Raw genomic sequence first — 19395 nt, forward strand, 5'->3', positions numbered from 1 at the left:
GAGAGACTGTGTTGAGGAGAAGTCTGTGTTGAGGGAAAGCATCGCTGAGCCTTTGGCTCAAGGGGCTTAAGTGCTGTGTTGAGAGAAAGTGTAGCACTGAGGCTTTGGCTGAAGAGGCTTCCACGAGAGATCTGAGAAAAGGGTAATTGCAGAAGTACGGTCTGTTCTGGATAATTCCTCCCTGGCTTTGGTGTCGTAGAGATGGCAAGTGGGATAGTGGAATGTTCCTCCTGCAGGGTGTTTGAACTTAAGGGCATTTCCAGTGCCCCCTTGAGGACTACACCTGCAGCAATTGTGTTCAGCTGCAGCTCCTTCGTGACCCCCCATGTTAAGGAAGTGCAGCTGCAACTGGATGACCTCAGGACTATCCAGGGGTGTGAGAGTGTAATAGATAAGGGTTACAGTGAGGTGGTCACATCTAAGGTACAGGCAGGAGGTAGATGGGTGACCAGCAGGAAAGGTAGTAGACAGAAAGTGCAGGAATCCCCTGTGGCCATTCCCCATGACAACCTGAATGCTCCTTTGGACACTGTTGTGATGTAGGACTGGTCAGGGGAGAGCAGCATCAGCAGCAGTGGTCTAGCCTATAGTTTCTGAGGCACAGCAGGAAAGGGAGAAGTCAGACAGAGCGATAATGATAAGAGACTCGTTAGTTAGAGGCACAGACAGGAAATTCTGTGGCAGCAAACAGGACCCAAGGGTGGTGTCCCTTGCCTCCCTGGTGCCAGGGTCCAGGACATCTGCGGGGTTGCAGAACATTCTCATGGGGGAGGGGAAGCAGCCAAAAGTCATTGTGCATGTTGGCACAAATGACATAGGTAGGAAAAAAGATGAGATCCTACAAATATAGGGAGTGAGGCAGAAGATCTAAAAGTAAGTTCCTGAGGGTAGCAATCTCTGGATTACTCCCGGTGCCTCATGCTATTGAGGGTAGAAATAGGAAGACAGGACAGATGAAGTCATGATTCATCTTTATAGACCTTTGCTTTGGCCGCATTTGGGGTATTGTGCACAGTTTTGGTCGTCTCATTACAGGAAGGATGTGAAAGCTATCGAAAGGGTGCGGAGGAGGTTTACCAGACTGATGCCTGGACTAGAGGGTGTTAGCTACAGGGAGAACGGTTGGACAGATGGATGTTTTCTCTGGAGGAGACCTGCTGGAAGTATATAACATTTTGAGAGCCATTGATAGTGTAGACAGAAATAATCTTTTTCCCAGGATGGAAAAAAAAATCAAATATTAGAGGGCACAGCTTTAAGGTGAGAGGAGCAATGTTTAAAGGAGATGTGCAGGATAAGCTATTTCATACAGAGGGTGGTGAGTGCTGGGATGTGCCACCGGGGGGTGGGGGGGAGGTGATGGGGAGTGTGTAGGATTTAAAAAACCTTTGGATTGATAGGGAATGGAGGGATAAAGTTTAAAGTCTCATCTGAATGGTGGGCCTTTAACAATACAGCAATCCCTAAGTATGGAACTGGGATGTTGAGCTTGAGTGGTCTAGGTGGGGTTTAAACCACAACCTTTTGACATAAAGGCAAGCACTGAGTCACAGCTATGACTGATGTGTTGATTACAACTTCGGTCAAAGATCTGCTTCTGCATTTTCTGCAGTGAGTGTACATTTGAGTAGAATTATAGAAGAAACAGAAAAGTAATGTGGAGTTTCTCATTTCAAGGGAAAAACTTGCTTCTTTTAGAAAGCCTTTGGTCTAGGATTCCATTTGTTATTATTAAGTGCCTCTGTGGGGTTGAACTTTCACCTGATATTACTTTGGGAGACTTGTAGAGTTGCGAATACATTGTTAGATAGATACGATACGATAAAACGTTATTCATCCCCGGAGGGAAATTGGTCTGCCAAATAGAGGAGGAGAGGTAAATAAATCTTTTGCACTTAATTTTCAATTTGCTCAGTGCTTCATCTCAATTTTTCAAATGACCAGTTAAAAATGTTCTTGGCTGATAATGAGATTTAAAAGTAAATTATTACATGCTAAACCATTCTGGATTCACAATTCCAGTAATAGATTGGAATTCAGTGCTGGGACAAATATGAAACCCACCTCAAGAGATTACTTCATTGTGGTCAGAGCGCCCGAGATATGAAGCTTGCATCTTAAACATTTAACATCCTGCTAAATCTGGTTTTGCAGACCTGCATCTTGCTTCTACTTTTATTTTTTTTAGGACTGAGGCCATTGTGGTTGAAGGAACTTAAAACACTCTTGACCATTAAGATGGAGTAACGACTCTAGGTCGCGGCGTATTTTTCAACATGTTGGAAATACCCGCGAGTAAAAAAAGGTCGCCATGGAAAAAATAGATACTTTTTTAACTTGTAGGTTTAGTCGAAGTAGGTCGTAATAGGTCGGCATGTTATTCGTAGGTAATCAAGGGTAGTTGAAGGTAATCGAGGGTAGTCGAATGTAGTCATAGATAGTCTTCAACATAGTCGAAGGAGTTCGAAGGAGGTCGTCTTCACTCTCCACTATTCGGTGTCCAATTTTCCCGAAGCTAGTCGATGCTAGTCTTCAACGCAGTCGAAGGAGGTCGAAGGAAGTCTTCTACATAGTCGAAGGAGGTCTTCAACATGAATTTTTTAACTCTCCTAAACTCTTCTAAACTCGCCAATTAGGTCGCCGCAGTGGGACAGCCCCTTTACGCGACCTTTACAGGCGACTGCTGGCACCCGGCAACCAGAAAGATGCTATGGCTCTTTGGAGACCTCTCACGACCATAGGAGACCTCTCACGACCATGCAGGCTGTATGGTGGTGAGAGGTCTCCTATGTTCGTGAGAGGTCTCCGACTACATGTCGCCAGGGGTCGCCTGTATGGTCGTGAGAGGTCTCCAACGAGTTGTAGCGTCTTTCTGGTCGTCGCTGAATTTTCAACTTGTTGAAAATTTGGGCGACCTATGACGGGTGCCGGCAGTCAACTGTAAAGGTTGCGTAAGTGGGACAGGCCCTTGAGGCTCAAGGAAGGGAAAGCAAAATACCATGGTTGCTTGAAACCTGAAATAAAAACAGAAAATATACTCGGCAAGTCTTGCATCTTCTCCCAAGGTAGAAATTCACCAAAGTCAAGTGTTTAATTGTCATATGTACCGAAAACAGAACAATGATATTCTTACTTTCAGCAGCATAACTACAAGTCTGTAAACATATTACTCGTATAACATAATAAACAAGAAAAATGTTCAATAAATTAACAACAACAAAATTGGCAAATCAAAATCCCAAAGTCCCTGGTGCAGCCAAGACAGTTCATAGTTTAGTTGGTGTTTTTATTTAGTGTTCACAAGGTAGTTGGGAAGAAGCTGGAGGTTACAGTTCTCAGACTCCGATACCGTCTTCCCGATGCCAGGAGCGAAATGAGAGTATGGCCAGGGTGGTGTGGGTCTTTGATGTTGCTGGCTGACTTTTGAGGCAGAGCCTCCTTTCGATCCCTTCCATGGTGGGGAGGTCAGTACCTGTGACGGACTGAGCAGCGTTCATTTTTTTGTCATCTCCTTCATTCGTGGGCATTTGAGTTCCTGACCCAGAACATGATGTGACCAGTCAATGTGCTCTTTACCCTACACCTGTAGTTCAAATGTGTATTTGTCAACATACTGAGTCTCCTCAATCTACTTAGAAAGTAAAGGCATTGATGGGCTTTTTTAATGTGCTGGGCCCAGGACCGATCTTCAGAGATAGGCACGCCCAGGAACTTGTTGATCTGTCAATGCAAGACAGATTTGTTGGTCCTGGCCTTTCCTCTTCTGAAGTCAACAATCATCTCCATGGTCTTGCTCCTGTTGGGAGCAAGGTGTTTGTTCTGAAACCATTCAATCAATCGATCTGCCTCCTATAATCTGGCTCGGATAGAGATGAAAGGTCATTGATCTGAGACGTTAATTCTCTTTCTCCTCTTTGCAATTCTGAATAGTAGCACCATTTTCTGATTTGTGGATTTCAGGCTAAAGTCATTGATTTAGAGTTTTCCCTTAAATTTTAGAAAGACAACTAAAACATTGTATTTTTTGCAATCTGTTTCATGTGCTTGCTCATGTGCAATTTAAATTCATAAATTTAAATACAAGTTTAAAATTGCAGGATTCAATTGAGTTACAGGACATGTTTTGTTGCTGGTGGATGAGTTCCTTCTTTGAATTCAGAAAACATGTGCCGCAGACAAAAAAGGTGATATTTTAGTATTTTGAGACCATGGCAATCAAAGAAATAAATAGCTTAAAAGAAAAAAAAAAGTTTTTTGTCAACTTTATTGCAATAGGGTGAGAACAAAAAAACTATATTTTCTGTCCCAGAAGATTTAAACATTTTTCTAACAGTGTAATGCTGACAACTGTTCCTGCCTTGGGTAGCAAGGGAGATTTGCAGTGAGTGGGGTAGCTGTTCCTATGCCATGGAGAGCAAAAGTAGAACTCTTTTTATCCCAAAGCTGTGCAAAAGCGAGATTGTGGCTTAAGTGCCCATCTTATTCCGTAGAAGGTAAATGGGAAAACAGACAGGTGAAGTGCCTTTCCCATTGTGAAGGAAGAAAAAAATCAGCCATATTACCAGTTCTTAGCTGCTGACGTCATTGATTTAAATTAACTATATTAACAAGGCTATAATGAAATTCCTTGTTCACATGTAGCTCACAGATTAAATAGTAAACATACAGTAATAATAAATACAACAATAAACAAGACAAGTGCAAAACAGCAAAACGTTGCAGGATTGCGTTGCAATTTGATGTAGTGCAAATTTTTTTTAAAGAAAAACAATGGAATAATCAAATAATGTAGAGTTAAGAGAAAGAGTATGTGACAGCAACTCCAGGAAGGAAAAAGATGATTGATTATGTAGTTTGCAGAGGGAAAGAAGCAATTCTTAAGGCTGGACATCCAAGCTTTCAAGCTCCTGTATGTTCTGTCAGTAAGTAGAGGAAAGCAAAGGGAAAGGCCGGAGTGGCAGTCATCCCTGTCGATACTTCCAGCCTTCCTGATGCAACACACTATGCAGATGGACTAGATGGAAGGAAATGTTAAGCCTGTGATAGACTGGGCCAGTAGTTCACTGTTCTCTGCAGGTTCAGGCAGTCAACTACTCTGTTGCTGTATCAGGCTGAATGGCACCTCATCAGAAAACTTTCTATAGCACATCTGTAGAAGTTCAAGAGAATCCTTTGGACAAGTTAAATCTTCTGAGATGCCTTAGAATGTAAATAGGCTAATGCGCTTTCTTGATCATCACATCAGTGTGAAAGGACCAGTTTAGATTGCTGGTGATATGGATGCTGAGGAACTTGAAGCTACTGACCACCTCGTTAGCACCACTGATGAGGACAGGATCACCCCTATGCTCACTGTGATGAAATCTGAACTGTGGACAATAAACTACATTCTAATATAGATATTTGAATTGTCAAAGTGATCCATAGATATTTGAATTGTCGAAGTGATCCAGAGCTGAATGGAGTGCAAAAGCAACGGCGACATCCTTGGACATATTTTGTGTATGCAACTTGCAAGGGGTTTAGATTGTCTGTAAGACTGATGTAAATATGGCCCATTATCCGTCTTTCAAAACACTTATTTATGATCGATGTTAGAGCTGTTGGAGTGGTAGTTATTGGATCAGGTCACTTTTTTTCTTTGGAACTGGAACAATGACGGTTTCCTTGAATAGTAGACTGCTAAAATGAGACGATAAAGATGTTGGTGAAGACTGTGGCCTGTTGATTGGTGCACAATTTCAGATCCAGTTCAGGGACTCCATCTGGACTGTCGGCTTTCCAAAAGTTTACTCTTGTGATAGCAGATCTGATACTGACACTGAGATGGAACAGAGCCAGTGGGGGATAAGCAGATGCATCCACGTGGAACGTTGGTTGTCTGCTCAAGGCAAAAGGTGTAAAAGGCATTGAACTCATCTGGTTATGATGTGTCGTGGCCAGTACATGTCCCTGATTTTATCTAATAGCCCATGAATATGTGATTCTGTTCCATTCTGTTTGTAGTTTGTTTGGTTGTTTGTTTGTTTGTCTTTTTGCGCAAAGTCCGCGAGCATTGCTACTTTTCATTTCACTGCACATCTTGTATGTGTATGTGACGAATAAACTTGACTTGACTTGACTTGACTTGATGATGGTATTCACGCCCTTCCTCTGTGTCCTGGAAGCTGCTTGATTGAATCGAGCTTCCAACTTGTTATAGCAATCCCTCTTCGCACCCCTGACATCCTTATGGCGATCATAATTGGTCTTTGTGTACAATGCAGGATAATTTTTCCAGAAGATCTCTGATCTGCACTTTAGCAAGGAGTGAATCTCTCTCTGTTCATCTAAGGTTTCTGGTTAGGATAGACCCCAGTAGTCAACCCACTACTTGATGACACTGGTGACGATTGAGTTGTGCTCCTCTTATCATTGATACCTAGCGCTTCAATCTCTGTCTGTGTGGTGGCAGGAATAGCACCAGCAGATGATGAGACTGGCTGAACTGAGGTTGAGGGATAGAGCAATAAGGACACTTGATGGTGGCGTAGCAGTGGTCTCAAATGTTAAGAGCCCACGTGGTGAAAGAGACGTGTTGATGATATTTTACGGACTGTTTTCAATAAATTAGCTTTATTGAAGACACCGCCGTTGATGAACAAGGCATTAGGGTTTACGGTCTTGAGCCAGTTGACAATTGAGTATAATTTGTCCAGTGCGACTTTGACCTGGGGAGGTATGTAGACTCCCAGTAGAAAAACGAGAAGGCATTTTTATAAACGGGTATTCCAGGTTAGGAGAGCATAATTAAGCCAAGACCACCACATCCGTGCACCACAAAGCATTGATGAGAAAAGCGGACGCTGCCTCCCTTCCTCTTGCCTGAGGATTCTGCACAGTCGGATGATAAATGGCCAGGTCCTCAGGCTGTGGAGCGGGGTCAGGTGTATCAGGGGTGAGCCATCTTTCAGTGAAACATCGAACACTGCAGTCCATGGTCGACCTTTCAAACAACAGCCTTGCTCTGAGCTCTTCAAATTTGTTGTGGAGTGATTGAATGTTAGCTGGAAATATGCTGTGTGGAGGGGAGGTTGGAATCCCCATTATTTTAGCTACATCTGGAACCCCCTCCACCCCCTCCCGACCAGCGATTGCCATTCTTCCCTGTTTTGTTACACACAGCTGTGGCGGTAGTGTCAGGTCTAATGAAGATTGGTAGTTCCAAGAGTTCCTTTGAAACAGCGATGATTAACAGACTTCCAGATGGAATGAAGGACTTTCTCAGTGCTGGATTGGATAGATAGGAAATGGTCAGATGAGGTTGTTTTAATTGTTTTAAGAACTTCACATAAAATATCACCGCTCTCCAATGCAAACCAAGATCTTTTACTCGTTTTGTGTCTTTCACTACACCGGGTATCATAAAATGACTTTCAATGAATGAGATGTGGTTACTATTGCTTTCTAGAGAAGTGTGTTTGTGCACAGTATTGTCCCTGAAACTGTAACGAGGCAAATACTGCCTTGTGTGCATGTAGACTCAGCAAAGGGAAATTTCTCCCTCCTGCCTGTAACCCCAGTCTGCTTGCTAAGGATTGGCAGATTTGAAGTGAATGTTAGATTTTCACTCTGGTTGTTTCCACACTCCATTGATTTAGGGTAGAAAGTTCCTGATGATCAATGTCTGGATTTGACATGTTCCCTCCCGACAATTTGAGAAATGGTTTCAAATAATGGGAAGGGTGAAGAAGGGTCTCGACCCGAAACGTCACCCATTCCTTCTCTACAGAGATGATGCCTGTCCCACTGAGTTACTCCAGCATTTTGTTGTCTACCTTCGATTTAAACCAGCATCTGCAGTTCTTTGGCTATATTTAAGAGGGAGTTAGATGTGGCCCTTGTGGCTAAAGGGATCAGGGGGTATGGAGAGAAGGCAGGTACAAGATACTGAGTTGGATGATCAGCCATGATCATATTGAATGGCGGTGCAGGCTCGAAGGGCCGAATGACCTACTCATGCACCTATTTTCTATGTTTCTATGTTTCCTACACAGGATAATTTGAAAGCCTGGTTTAGATACAGAAGGCCACAAATATTCTTACAGTCTAGATGGTGACGGACATCTGATGTTATTTATGTGTTGACCTCCTTGAAGAATCAAACGTATTGTGGGAAAGTTGAAGTCTTGCCATCAATGGAGCAATAGAGGAGCCTCTAATTGATTCCAACAATGGATTTGTTTTAATGTATTTAGTACAATTGGTATTTTATGTAGTTAATATTGGATGAAGATGTTGCTTCAGATTCATCTTTCTTGATGGTCTGTACCCTGAATCTCTGGATAACACATGTATGTCCATAGAAAAGGTTCCCCCCAGTAATAGATTACAGACCTACATCTTTGTTTATCTTTCACATTTCGCTCAAATTCATGGGAAAAATAATACCCTCGAGCAGTTATGAATGTTTTCTTGGAAGGTTTCAATGTAATGAAGATGATAGGAGGGATTAACAGATTAGATTATACATTTTTTTTGAGTGAAGGGCCTGTCCCACTGCGGGGACGTAAACTGCGAGTTTAGAAGAGTTTCTGCTCGACTCAAACTTGCAGCATGGTCAACATGTGGTCCTAGGAGGTCCTAGGAGGTCACTGTAACTCTCCTTCATGCTCAAGGGAAGTTCCCGCATACTCGCGGCCTCAGTTTGGACGAGGACAATTTTTCAGCATTGGTCGGCATGGTTCTTTTAAACTCGTAATGCAGTGGAGCTGATGGACTGCATTTCGCATGATGAATCAAAATTAAGATCAGATGATAAATTTGTGCAATACTGTTTTGCAACATAGCGGGAATTGCAGATGTACTCATTTCTTGGAGCAGATACTCTGGCAATTTTGGCCATTCTAAACTTACTGCTCTCGTTTCCTTGTTTTTAACAGCGCCAGTTGTATTTCTTTCTTGTTCCAACATTTTGACTGGTGAGTCATGATTTCATGTCCACTGGTGGATCCGTCGGAGGCTTCACCTACCGGGCAAATCTTGGTGCTCAAGCACTAGATGCCTCATTACTTCAGCAAATCTGGGTTTGATCCCCAACGTGAGCTATCCGTGTGAAATTTTATATTCTCCCCTTGGCTATGTGGATTTCTCTTGGTGATCCAGTTGTCTAACACATTCCAAAGCATAGGGGTTGGTACGTTAATTGACCATTGTAAATTGCCCCTAATATGTGGTGAGAAGTCGAGTCTGGAAAGTGGATTTAATCAGACTGTGGGGAAAATAAATGGGTGAGTGTAGAGTTTGTGCAAAAATGGGCGGTTGATGGTCAGCAAGGCCTGTTACTGTGCTGCTGCCTCGATGTCTCCTGACCCTTTGAAAGTTGGCAGACCATACAACCACAAGAGGATATTATTGCCTCTAAAATTCTGCTCCTGGCCCTGCACTTTTTATTTAGTATGGAAGGTCAGTTTAGCAGCTGCACCCAGATCTTGCATCTTTCTGCCTCATTTTAGCTGAACATGTTATTGGATGAAACCAATGGGCAGCAGTTAAGGAGCTACAATGTTGTCTTGGTTTTCCTGTACAACTTTGCAGAGTTAAAGGAACCTATTGATATGCTTGCATTTCTAACGACCCTTTCATGACTGGAAGACAATCGTTGTACTCCCTGTAGCGATGATGAATCATGGTAGCCTGTCACTGCACAGGACGATGCCTTGATCAGCAATGTGATTATGATCTTTGACCTTTTTGTTGATATTCATTGAGAAATTGACCACTGCTGCAGGAAGAGGTCAGGCGCACTTCTTCAGAATGATGGTCTGGGATATATTAAGTGCATTGAAGTGAACTAAGCCTCAGTTTAACATTTAAAGACTGACCTCAACGGACATTGCAACTCTCTAGTATCAGCCTGGACTGTGTCCTCGGGCCACAAAAATGAACTTTCTGGCTTGGAGATGAGATAAAAAAATCGCTGAGAGCATTAGTTTGAATCATGAAAAATCTATCTTTGAGTTGGGATATTGGCTATACTTTGAGGGTTAGACAAGAATGGGCACTTTATTCCATTGAAAACATAATTCATAAAAAGACTTGCACAAAATAAAATTTCACAATTCTAAAACTCACTTAATAATAATAATAATAAATTTTATTTAATGGGCGCCTTTCATACATCTCAAGGACACCTTACATAGTAATCGGAATAAAAACATATAATCGGAATAAAACAAGTAATTAAAGACATCACAGTGACACAAATTAAAAACAGAATGCAATCCAAAAACAGAAAATCAAAAACACAGTGTGAAAAGAGAGCAGCGGCAGCCAAAGCGCGCCAGCGTCCACTCTCTCTTCACGGCAGCCACTTCACTTGATACCTTGCAGATAATTCAAGTACTGATCAGAATATCTCAGCTCTATTTCATGGAATATCCTCTTTTGATCGGAAGTTGTGGGCATGATTGTTAAAAACAGTGGCCATTGCATGTGCCTGATTACTGGAACCAGAGACAGGAGGGAAAACCTTTCAAATATAGGAAAAATGTGCCGGAGACAGAAGAATCTGCATGGATCATGATGGAATTAATTAGAACTGCACAATAATGCTTGCATTGTAATTAGAACCCAGGGAAATACATTTGGTCTGGCAATAGCACCAGTGAGAGTCTGGTTTAAGTAGCAGGAAATTATAGCAGACGATTACTGGTATCATTTATTCAAATTATTTCCTATGGGTTTTCTGTGTGATGATGATGATGATGATCCATCTTCAGAAGATATAGGAAGTAAGCAGCCAGTTTTATAATCTCTCTAAGGTAGACTAAAAATGCTGGAGTAACTCAGCGGGACAGGCAGCATCTCTGGAGAGAAGGAATGGGTGACGTTTCGGGTCGAGACCCTTCTTCAGACTGATGTCAGGGGAGTGGACGGGACAGAGATAGAATGTAGTCGGAGACAGTAAGACTGGTGGGAGAACTGGGAAGGGGGAGGCGATGGAGAGAGAGAGAGAGAAAGCAAGGGCTAGTTAGAGTTAGAGAAGTCAATATTCATACCGCTGGGGTGTAAGCTCCCCAAGTGAAATATGAGGTGTTGTTCCTCCAATTTGTGCTGGGCCTCACTCTGACAATGGAGGAGGCCCAGGACAGAAAGGTCAGATTGGGAATGGGAGGGAGAGTTAAAGTGCTGAGCAACCGGGAGATCAGGTAAGTTAAGGCGGACTGAGCAGAGGTGTTCAGCAAAACGGTCGGCGAGCCTGCGCTTGGTCTCGCCGATGTACTGGAGTTGACACCTGCAACAGCAGATACAGTAGATGAGGTTGGAGGAGGTGCAAGTGAACCTCTGCCTCACCTGAAAAGACTTGGGGTCCTTGGATGCAGTTAAGGGTGCAGGTACCCAAGAAAGACAGTTTGTAGAGTGCCTCCGAGATGGAATCTTAGAGCAGCTTGCACTGGAGCCTACCAGGGAGAAGGCAATTCTGAATTTAGTGTTGTGTAATGAACCAGATTCAATAAGGGAACTCATGATAAAGGAACCATTTAGGAGGTAGTGACCATAATATGGTAAGTTGTTGTCTGCAGTTTGAGAGGGAGAAGGTAAAATCGGAAGTGTCAGTGTTGCAGTTGAACAAAGGGGACTTTGGAGGCATCAGGGAGGAGCTGGCCAGAGTTGATTTTAAAGGGACCCTAGCAGGGATGACGGTGGAACAGCAATGGCAGTGAACAGCAATTGTATTTCTGTGAATAATCCAGAAGATGCAGGATCATTTCATTCCAAAAAGGAAGAAAGATTCTAAGGGGAGTAACATGCGACCGTGGCTGACAAGGGAAGTCAAGGACTATAAAAATAAAAGAGGTGTATAACATTGCAAAAATAAGCGGGAAGCCAGAGGATTGGGAAACTTTTAAAGGTCAACAGAAGGTAACTAAAAAGGCAATACGGGGAGAAAAGATGAAGTATGAAGGTAAGCTATCCAAGAATATAAAAGAAGATAGTAAAAGCGTCTTTAGGTATGTGAAGAGGAAAACATTAGTAAAGACAAATGTGGGTCCTTTGAAGACAGAGACAGGTGAATTTATTATGGGGAACAAGGAAATGGCAGACGAGTTGAACAGGTACTTTGGTTCTGTCTTCACTAAGGAAGACACAAACAATCTCCCAGATGTACTAGGGGACAGAGGACCTTGGGTGATGGAGGAACTGAAGGAAATTCACATTAGTCAGGAAATGGTGTTGGGTAGACTGATGGGACTGAAAGCTGATACATCTCCAGGGCCTGATGGTCTGCATCCCAGAGTACTCAAGAAGGTGGCTCTAGAGATTGTGGACGTATTGGTGATCATTTTCCAATGTTCTATAGATTCATGATCAGTTCCTGTGGATTGAGGGTATAGGAGCAAATAGGTCCTTTTGCAGTTGTACAGGACACTGGTGATACCACACCTGGAATACTGTGTGCAGTTTTGGTCACATAATTTGAGGAAAGACATTCCTGCTTTTGAGGGAGTGCAGCGTAGGTTCACGGGGTTAATTCCCAGGATGGTGGGACTGATGAAAGAATGGAATGACTGAGCTTGCATACACTGGAATTTAGAAGGATGAGACAAGGTCTTATAGAAACGTAAAAAAATTATTAAGGGATTGGACACACTAGATGCAGGAAACATGTTCACGATGTTGGGGGAGTCCAGAACTAGGGGCCACAGTTTAAGAATAAGGGGTAGGCCATTTAGAACTGAGATGAGGAAAAACTTTTACACACAGAGAGTTGTGAATTTGTGGAATTCGCTGCCTCAGATGGCAGTGGAGGCCGATTCACTGGATGCATTCAAAAGAGAGTCAGAGCTCTTGGGGCTAGTGGAATCAAGGGATATGGGGAGAAGGCGGTAACAGGGTACTGATTGTGGATCATCAGCATGATCACATTGAATGGCAAGGCTGGCTCGAAGGGCCAAATGGCCTGCTCCAGCACCTATTGTCTATGTATCTATGTGAAGGGACAGGTATTGCATCTCCTGCGGTTGCAGGGGAAAGTACCGGGAGAGGGGATGGTTTGGGTGGGAAAGGATGAGTTGACCAGAGAGTTGAGGTGGGAACGGTCTCTGCGGAAAGCAGAAAGGGGTGGAGATAGGAAGATGTGGCCAGTAGTGGGATCCCGTGGGAGATGGCAAAAATGTGCTGGTTGCGACGGCTTATGGAGTGGAAGGTGAGAACAAGGGGGACTCCGGGGGGAGTAGGAGCAAGGGCAGAGTGAGAGCCTCATCTATAATGCAAGAGGGGAACCCCCTTTTCCTAAAGAATGAGGACTTCTCCGATATCCTGGTCTGGAAAACCTCATCCTGGGCGGCGTAAACGGAGGAATAGCAGTAGGCGATAGAGTCTTTACAGGAAGCAAGGGTGAGAAGAAGTGTAGTCTAGATAGCTATGGGGGTCCGTCAGTTTGTGGTAGATGTCGGTCAATAGTCTATCTCCTGTGAAGGAGATGGGAGATTATCCAAGTGAATTTGAGTGCAGGATGGAAATTGGTCGTAAAGTTGATAATGTCAGTGAGTTCTGCATGGGTGCAGGAGGTAGCATCGATGCAGTCATCAATGTAGTGGAGGTAGTGTTCGGGGATAGGGCCAGTGCATTTCTGGAATAGTGATTGTTCGACATACCTTACAAAGATGCAGTCATAGCTGGGGCCCATGCCAGTGCCCATAGCTATGCCTTGGATTTGGAGGAAGTGGGAGGAGTAGAAGGAGAAATTGGTGAGGGTAAGGACAAGCTCTGCTATGCCGAGGAGAGTATTAGTAGACGGAAATGGGCTGGTTCTGCGATCGAGGAACAAACGGAGGTTCTCTCTTCTGCCAGGGCTGCCCGGTTCTGGCATTTGGCAATCTCACATTGGCAATAATGTGCAAAGGTATAATTACCCTTGGGGACTAAACACTTGGATCACCAATCAAGGATGCCAATTTCATTTTGTATTGGTCCTCTTCATGCCTTGTGCATATTATATGTGGATTTCTTTATTTAATGTACAATTAAGAAAACCTGTTTCAATACTGTTTTGGGAACTTAACAATGGTTTACAATAAAGTGTGTGCAGAATGTTTAGTTTTAGTTTTGGAGATGCAATGCGGAAACAGGCCCTTCATCCCACCAAGTCCGCACCAACCAGCGATTCCTACATATTATCAATATCCTACACACACTGGGTCCAATTTTTACATAGGAAATAGGCGCAGGAGTCGGCCTTTTGGCCCTTCGAGCCAGCATCGCCATTCAATGTGATCATGGCTAATCATCCACAATCAGTAACCCGTTCCTACCTTCTCCCCATTTCCCTTGATTCCATTAGCCCCAAGAACTCTATCTAACTCTCTTTTGAATGCATCCAGTGAATCGGCCTCCACTGCCTTCTGAGGCAGAGAATTACACAAATTCATAACTCACTGGGTGAAATCATTTTTCCTCATCTCAGTTCTTATACCAAGCCAATTCACCTACAAACCTGTACGCCTTTGGAGTGTGGGAGGAAACCAAAGATCTCGGAGAAAACACATGCGGTCACGAGGAGGAATGCAGTAACTCCGCTGTGCCACCGCGCCACCCTGTGCACGTGTCTCTTGCAATAAATGTGAAATAAAGTCTCCTGTGAAAAATGGGAAAGTAGGATGAGGAAAAGTGGTTCATATTCTCCAAAAATTAGCCATTGCATTCCATCACTGTCCTTATTATGGAGTTTGCAAATATTGGGACTGTTAAGGGCCTGTCCCACTTAGGCGACTTTTTAGGCGAGTGCAGGAGAATCTGTGCTAGCCTCATGATCGCCACATGGTTGCCACATGCTCGCTGGTAGTCTCTGGTGAGTCTCCTTCATGGCCGAGAGGAGTTCCCGCATTCTGGGAACTAGTCGCAGCCTCAGTATGGTCGCAGCAAATTTTTCAACAATCATTATCAGCTTTGGTAAACAGTTGAAAGAGAAAAAACTCAAACTAGCAATTGAAACTTCCAGGTTTGAATATTATTTTAACGTTTTTAATTTATTTCCTGTCCCTTAACAAATGAAAAGTTTGTTATTAAATTGGAAAAAACATCTAATGTTTATCATTGCTTGGGAGAAATGAAGAGATCCCTCAGGGATCCCTCAGTGGTAGGTATGATGAGCTCATTAATGACCTGATATAAGGAAACATTCCAATAATTTTAATTCAATATTCTAGTGAAAGAAAAAATGTTCTGCCAAACTAAACTCATTTAATAACATAAACAGAGTATTAAATGTTACCTATTTCAAAAATGTTGTACTGCCGAACACTCATGTAACTGATCTCAAATAATACATCCATCCAAAACTCTACTCTGAAATTTCTCTGTGTATTTAAAGTGGTTAAATCCACTCCCTTAAAATAACATTGACCATCCAGATAAGCAGTCATGACCCAGCTTTTTAGTTACCCCAGCAATCATTATCAGCTTTGGTAAACGGTTGAAAGAGAAAAAACTGTTGGATGAAAAATTCATTCCGACTCCTCTCCCACAAGAAAAAATCAATTCCTCATGGATTTTAGAGAAGATTAATTTCACTTTGGTCTTTTCTGCCATACTCAAGCTCAATAATAAAAGGACACAGATTAAAAAATTAGTCGCCATGGAGAAAATCGATACTTTTGTAGTAGTGGGTGGAGTGGTAGTGGGTCGCCATGTCGTTGTAGGTAGTCGAGGTAGCCGTAGGTAGTTTTAGTTAATCTCCATTGCTGACCGGATATTTTCATTGGCTCATTGGGGAAAAAAAAAACCGTAAGCACGAGTTTTCAGAACCAAGGAAAACCGACCGGTAATGTTAAATGCCCGCTAAACTGCACAGTTGTGTGTCTCTGGCTTGTTAAAAGTTGTCTGGCTTCTTAAAAACATCTCTACTCCTTCTTCTCCCCCCTTCTCCCCCCTTCTTCCCCCTTCTCCTCCTTCCCCCACCTCCCCGTTTTTTTAAAGGACTTACCGTACACTGTGCTAGCCGTCTTGAACCTTCCTGTTCATCGCGGTGTGTGTCTGTATCACCTTGGCTTTGCACCGTGTGAATTTCAGACAGCGCTCACCACTTTCCCTGGCCCCTGCCTTTGCGATGTGTTTGTGTGTGTGTGTATGTGTTCCACTCTGACGGTCGCCGTTCCAGTTCGCGGTTTTTCAGGCGTGTGCTTCGAGCTTGAAGGTCGCAGGCAGTCCGCTGAAAGGTCGCCTGTGGGACAGGCCCTTTAGGTTACACCTATAATCCACAGCAGTGCTCAAATACTGATAATCTATTAATTTATATCAGATTTGTTGATGATATTTGCACCTGAAAATATTTACTGGTGTGCATGCAAATATTCTGATCATTATAGAAGTTCCAATTTTCAAAGTCTAGACATATTTTATTATTTATTTTGTAATTCACAATCATTTAATTTCTGTTTGGGCTACAGATGTTAGTTTTCTCCCATATTGCACATGTCAAAAATATTGAAAGTTTTTTTTTGTGTTCTATCAAAAAACTTTTTGTATCTTTTTTTATCCTGTGTCCTTTTATTATTGAGCTTGAGTAGGACAGAAAATACCAAGGTGAAATTAATCTTCTCAAAAATCCATGAGGAATTGATTTTTTCTTGTGGGAGAGGAGTCGGAATGAATTTTTCATCCAATAGTTTTTTCTCTTTCAACTGTTTACCAAAGCTGATAATGATTGCTGGGGTAACTAAAAAGCTGGGTCAGTACTGCTTATCTGGATGGTCAATGTTATTTTAAGGGAGTGGATTTAACCACTTTAAATACACAGAGAAATTTCAGAGTAGAGTTTTGGATGGATGTATTATTTGAGATCAGTTACATGAGTATTTGGCAGTACAACATTTTTGAAATAGGTAACATTTAATACTCTGTTTATGTTATTAAATGAGTTTAGTTTGGCAGAACATTTTTTCTTTCACTAGAATATTGAATTAAAATTATTGGAATTTTTCCTTATATCAGGTCATTAATGAGCTCATCATACCTACCCCTGAGGGATCTCTTCATTTCTCCCAAGCAATGATAAACATTAGATGTTTTTTCCAATTTAATAACAAACTTTTCACTTGTTAAGGGACAGGAAATAAATTAAAAACGTTAAAATAATATTCAAACCTGGAAGTTTCAATTGCTAGTTTGAGTTGGTCAACAACTATGAGTTTTATTTGCCTCTAATTTCAATAGCCCGTTCACAACACCTGAGATGATTTTTCTATTTTGTGTCTTTATTTGTCATTAACTGAAATTCCCCTTAACAAACTTCATGTAACTTCAAAAGTCCATGATATAGTGAAAGCACTGTAAAAGGTTCTTGAAAAAAAAAAAGCAGGAAATCTTCTTGTTTTATTAAATGAATCATTTAAGCTTCGTAGAAGGGTTGTTGGTGTTGGTATGATATAGACTTTAAAACACAAAGGACAATGGATACCCGATATGACGGCGGACTTCATGTTTAACTTTGCACTCATTGTTTATTTCCTTTACTCTTCATCATCTCTGACCATATTTGAACCAAAAGGATTTTTGCTGGTTGCATGGTAATGTATCTTTTGTAGCCTAAATCTCTTTATTATTGAGCTTAAGTAGCATAGTATCAGAATGTCACTGACTCCTTATTTCCTCTGAGAAAACATTTCCCCTTACACCTCCTGTGAACTGGTAAGGCTGACATCTCTCAACATGTGGAATCATTGATGCAAGTTCACATTTTGCCACTCCTTGCCACTCTGTTGCAATCTACCAAATTCCTATATGGCACTGATCCAGTTTAAATTATCTTTTAAAAAGAATACCAATTGGTAATGGGACATTTTCCTTTGACAAAGCATTATTTCATTGGATGTGAACATTGCAGAATTGTTTCAAATTGTGGAAAACTGTTGAATGCCCAGTCATGTGCACATATTTAAACAAGGGATCATTCTGAGCTTTGGATCATGTCATTTGGTAGGTTACCTGGTGAATGTTGGTAAAAGCCATTGGATGCAAATATACTGAATATGCCATGCCTTGTATCAGTCACAGGCTGCCCATCTTAATGTTCCAGTCGTCAAGAGGGTCAAGAACTTCAAATTCCTGGGCGTGCACATCTCTGAAGATCTTTCCTGGTCCGAGAACACTAACGCAATTATCAAAAAAGCTCATCAGCGCCTCTACTTTCTGAGAAGATTACGGAGAGTCGGATTGTCAAGGAAGACTCTCTCTAACTTCTACAGGTGCACAGTCGAGAGCATGCAGACCGGTTGCATCGTGGCTTGGTTCGGCAATTTGAGCGCCCTGGAGAGGAAAAGACTACAAAAAGTAGTAAACACTGCCCAGTCCATCATCGGCTCTGACCTTCCTTCCATCGAGGGGATTTATCGCAGTCGCTGCCTCAAAAAGGCTGGCAGTATCATCAAAGACCCACACCATCCTGGCCATACACTCATCTCCCTGCTACCTTCAGGTAGAATGTACAGGAGCCTGAAGACTGCAACAACCAGGTTCAGGAATAGCTACTTCCCCTCAGCCATCAGGCTATTAAACCTGGCTCGGACAAAACTCTGATTATTAGCAACCACTTTCTGTTATTTGCACTACCAGTTTATTTATTCATGTGTGTATATATTTATATCATGGTATATGGACATATTTATCTGTTTTGTAGTAAATGCCTACTATTTTCTGTGTGCTTAAGCAAAGCAAGAATTTCATTGTCCTATACAGGGACACATGACAATAAACTCACTTGAACTTGAACTTGAACAGTCATCATATTTTCTCATGTTAAATTTATCATCTAGGTCTTTGTTTGGCCACTCCTTCAATGATAAATCTATTTTTGTTTTGCTCTTACAGATCCATTACATGATGTGCCAAGAACCGTCGTTTTCCATAAGGTTATAAGTTCACCTTCAAGACCAAAGAAAGTTCCCTGTGTGGCACACATGCAGCTTTGATTCAAAGTTTATCATCTTGACGCATCTTCTTTTCAACAAGCTCATCAAGGCTGACGAGACAGATATATTTCTTCATTCTAACTACCTCTTGAAGCTCCGGATTGCCATCACTCCTTCGAATTCATAGGGAGCCTTTATTGCCTGGTTCAGGAGAGGTCTTGGAATCCTTTCTCTGCAAAACATGGCTGCTGTAGTCCAGCACACTGAGTTTGTGTTTGAGTTTGCAAGCAATGGAATGGAGGATATGCAGCAGGTATGTCTAACAAGCATGAAGTACAACTTGTGACGGTATAATGATGGAACCGAGAACCCAAGTCTTTTAAGAAAAAATTGTTTGCAATAACTGTGGAGGAACTGAAGTGGGTGGGAACACTTAGTCTGTAAGTTCCCAATCATGTTGCACCATCAACGTGACCCAGCTATATATCATCGTTGCTTTACCATT

The 19395-nt window shown here is 42.2% G+C and overlaps 1 protein-coding gene across 8 annotated transcripts in view; it reads left to right on the top strand.

Annotated features, from left to right (window-relative positions):
- Positions 1-19395, top strand: part of LOC116979003 (ETS-related transcription factor Elf-1-like) — a 250808-nt gene that overhangs the window by 164349 nt on the left and 67064 nt on the right. For all 8 annotated transcript variants that reach the window (XM_033030378.1, XM_033030383.1, XM_033030379.1 and 5 more), the window contains one exon: positions 18850-19203. In XM_033030378.1, coding sequence (XP_032886269.1) covers positions 19132-19203 — 72 coding nt within the window. In that variant the 5' untranslated portion in view covers positions 18850-19131. The remainder of the gene's footprint in view (positions 1-18849; positions 19204-19395) is intronic.

The sequence above is a fragment of the Amblyraja radiata genome, chromosome 12 (assembly GCF_010909765.2).
Source record: "Amblyraja radiata isolate CabotCenter1 chromosome 12, sAmbRad1.1.pri, whole genome shotgun sequence".
Lineage (NCBI taxonomy): Eukaryota > Metazoa > Chordata > Chondrichthyes > Rajiformes > Rajidae > Amblyraja > Amblyraja radiata.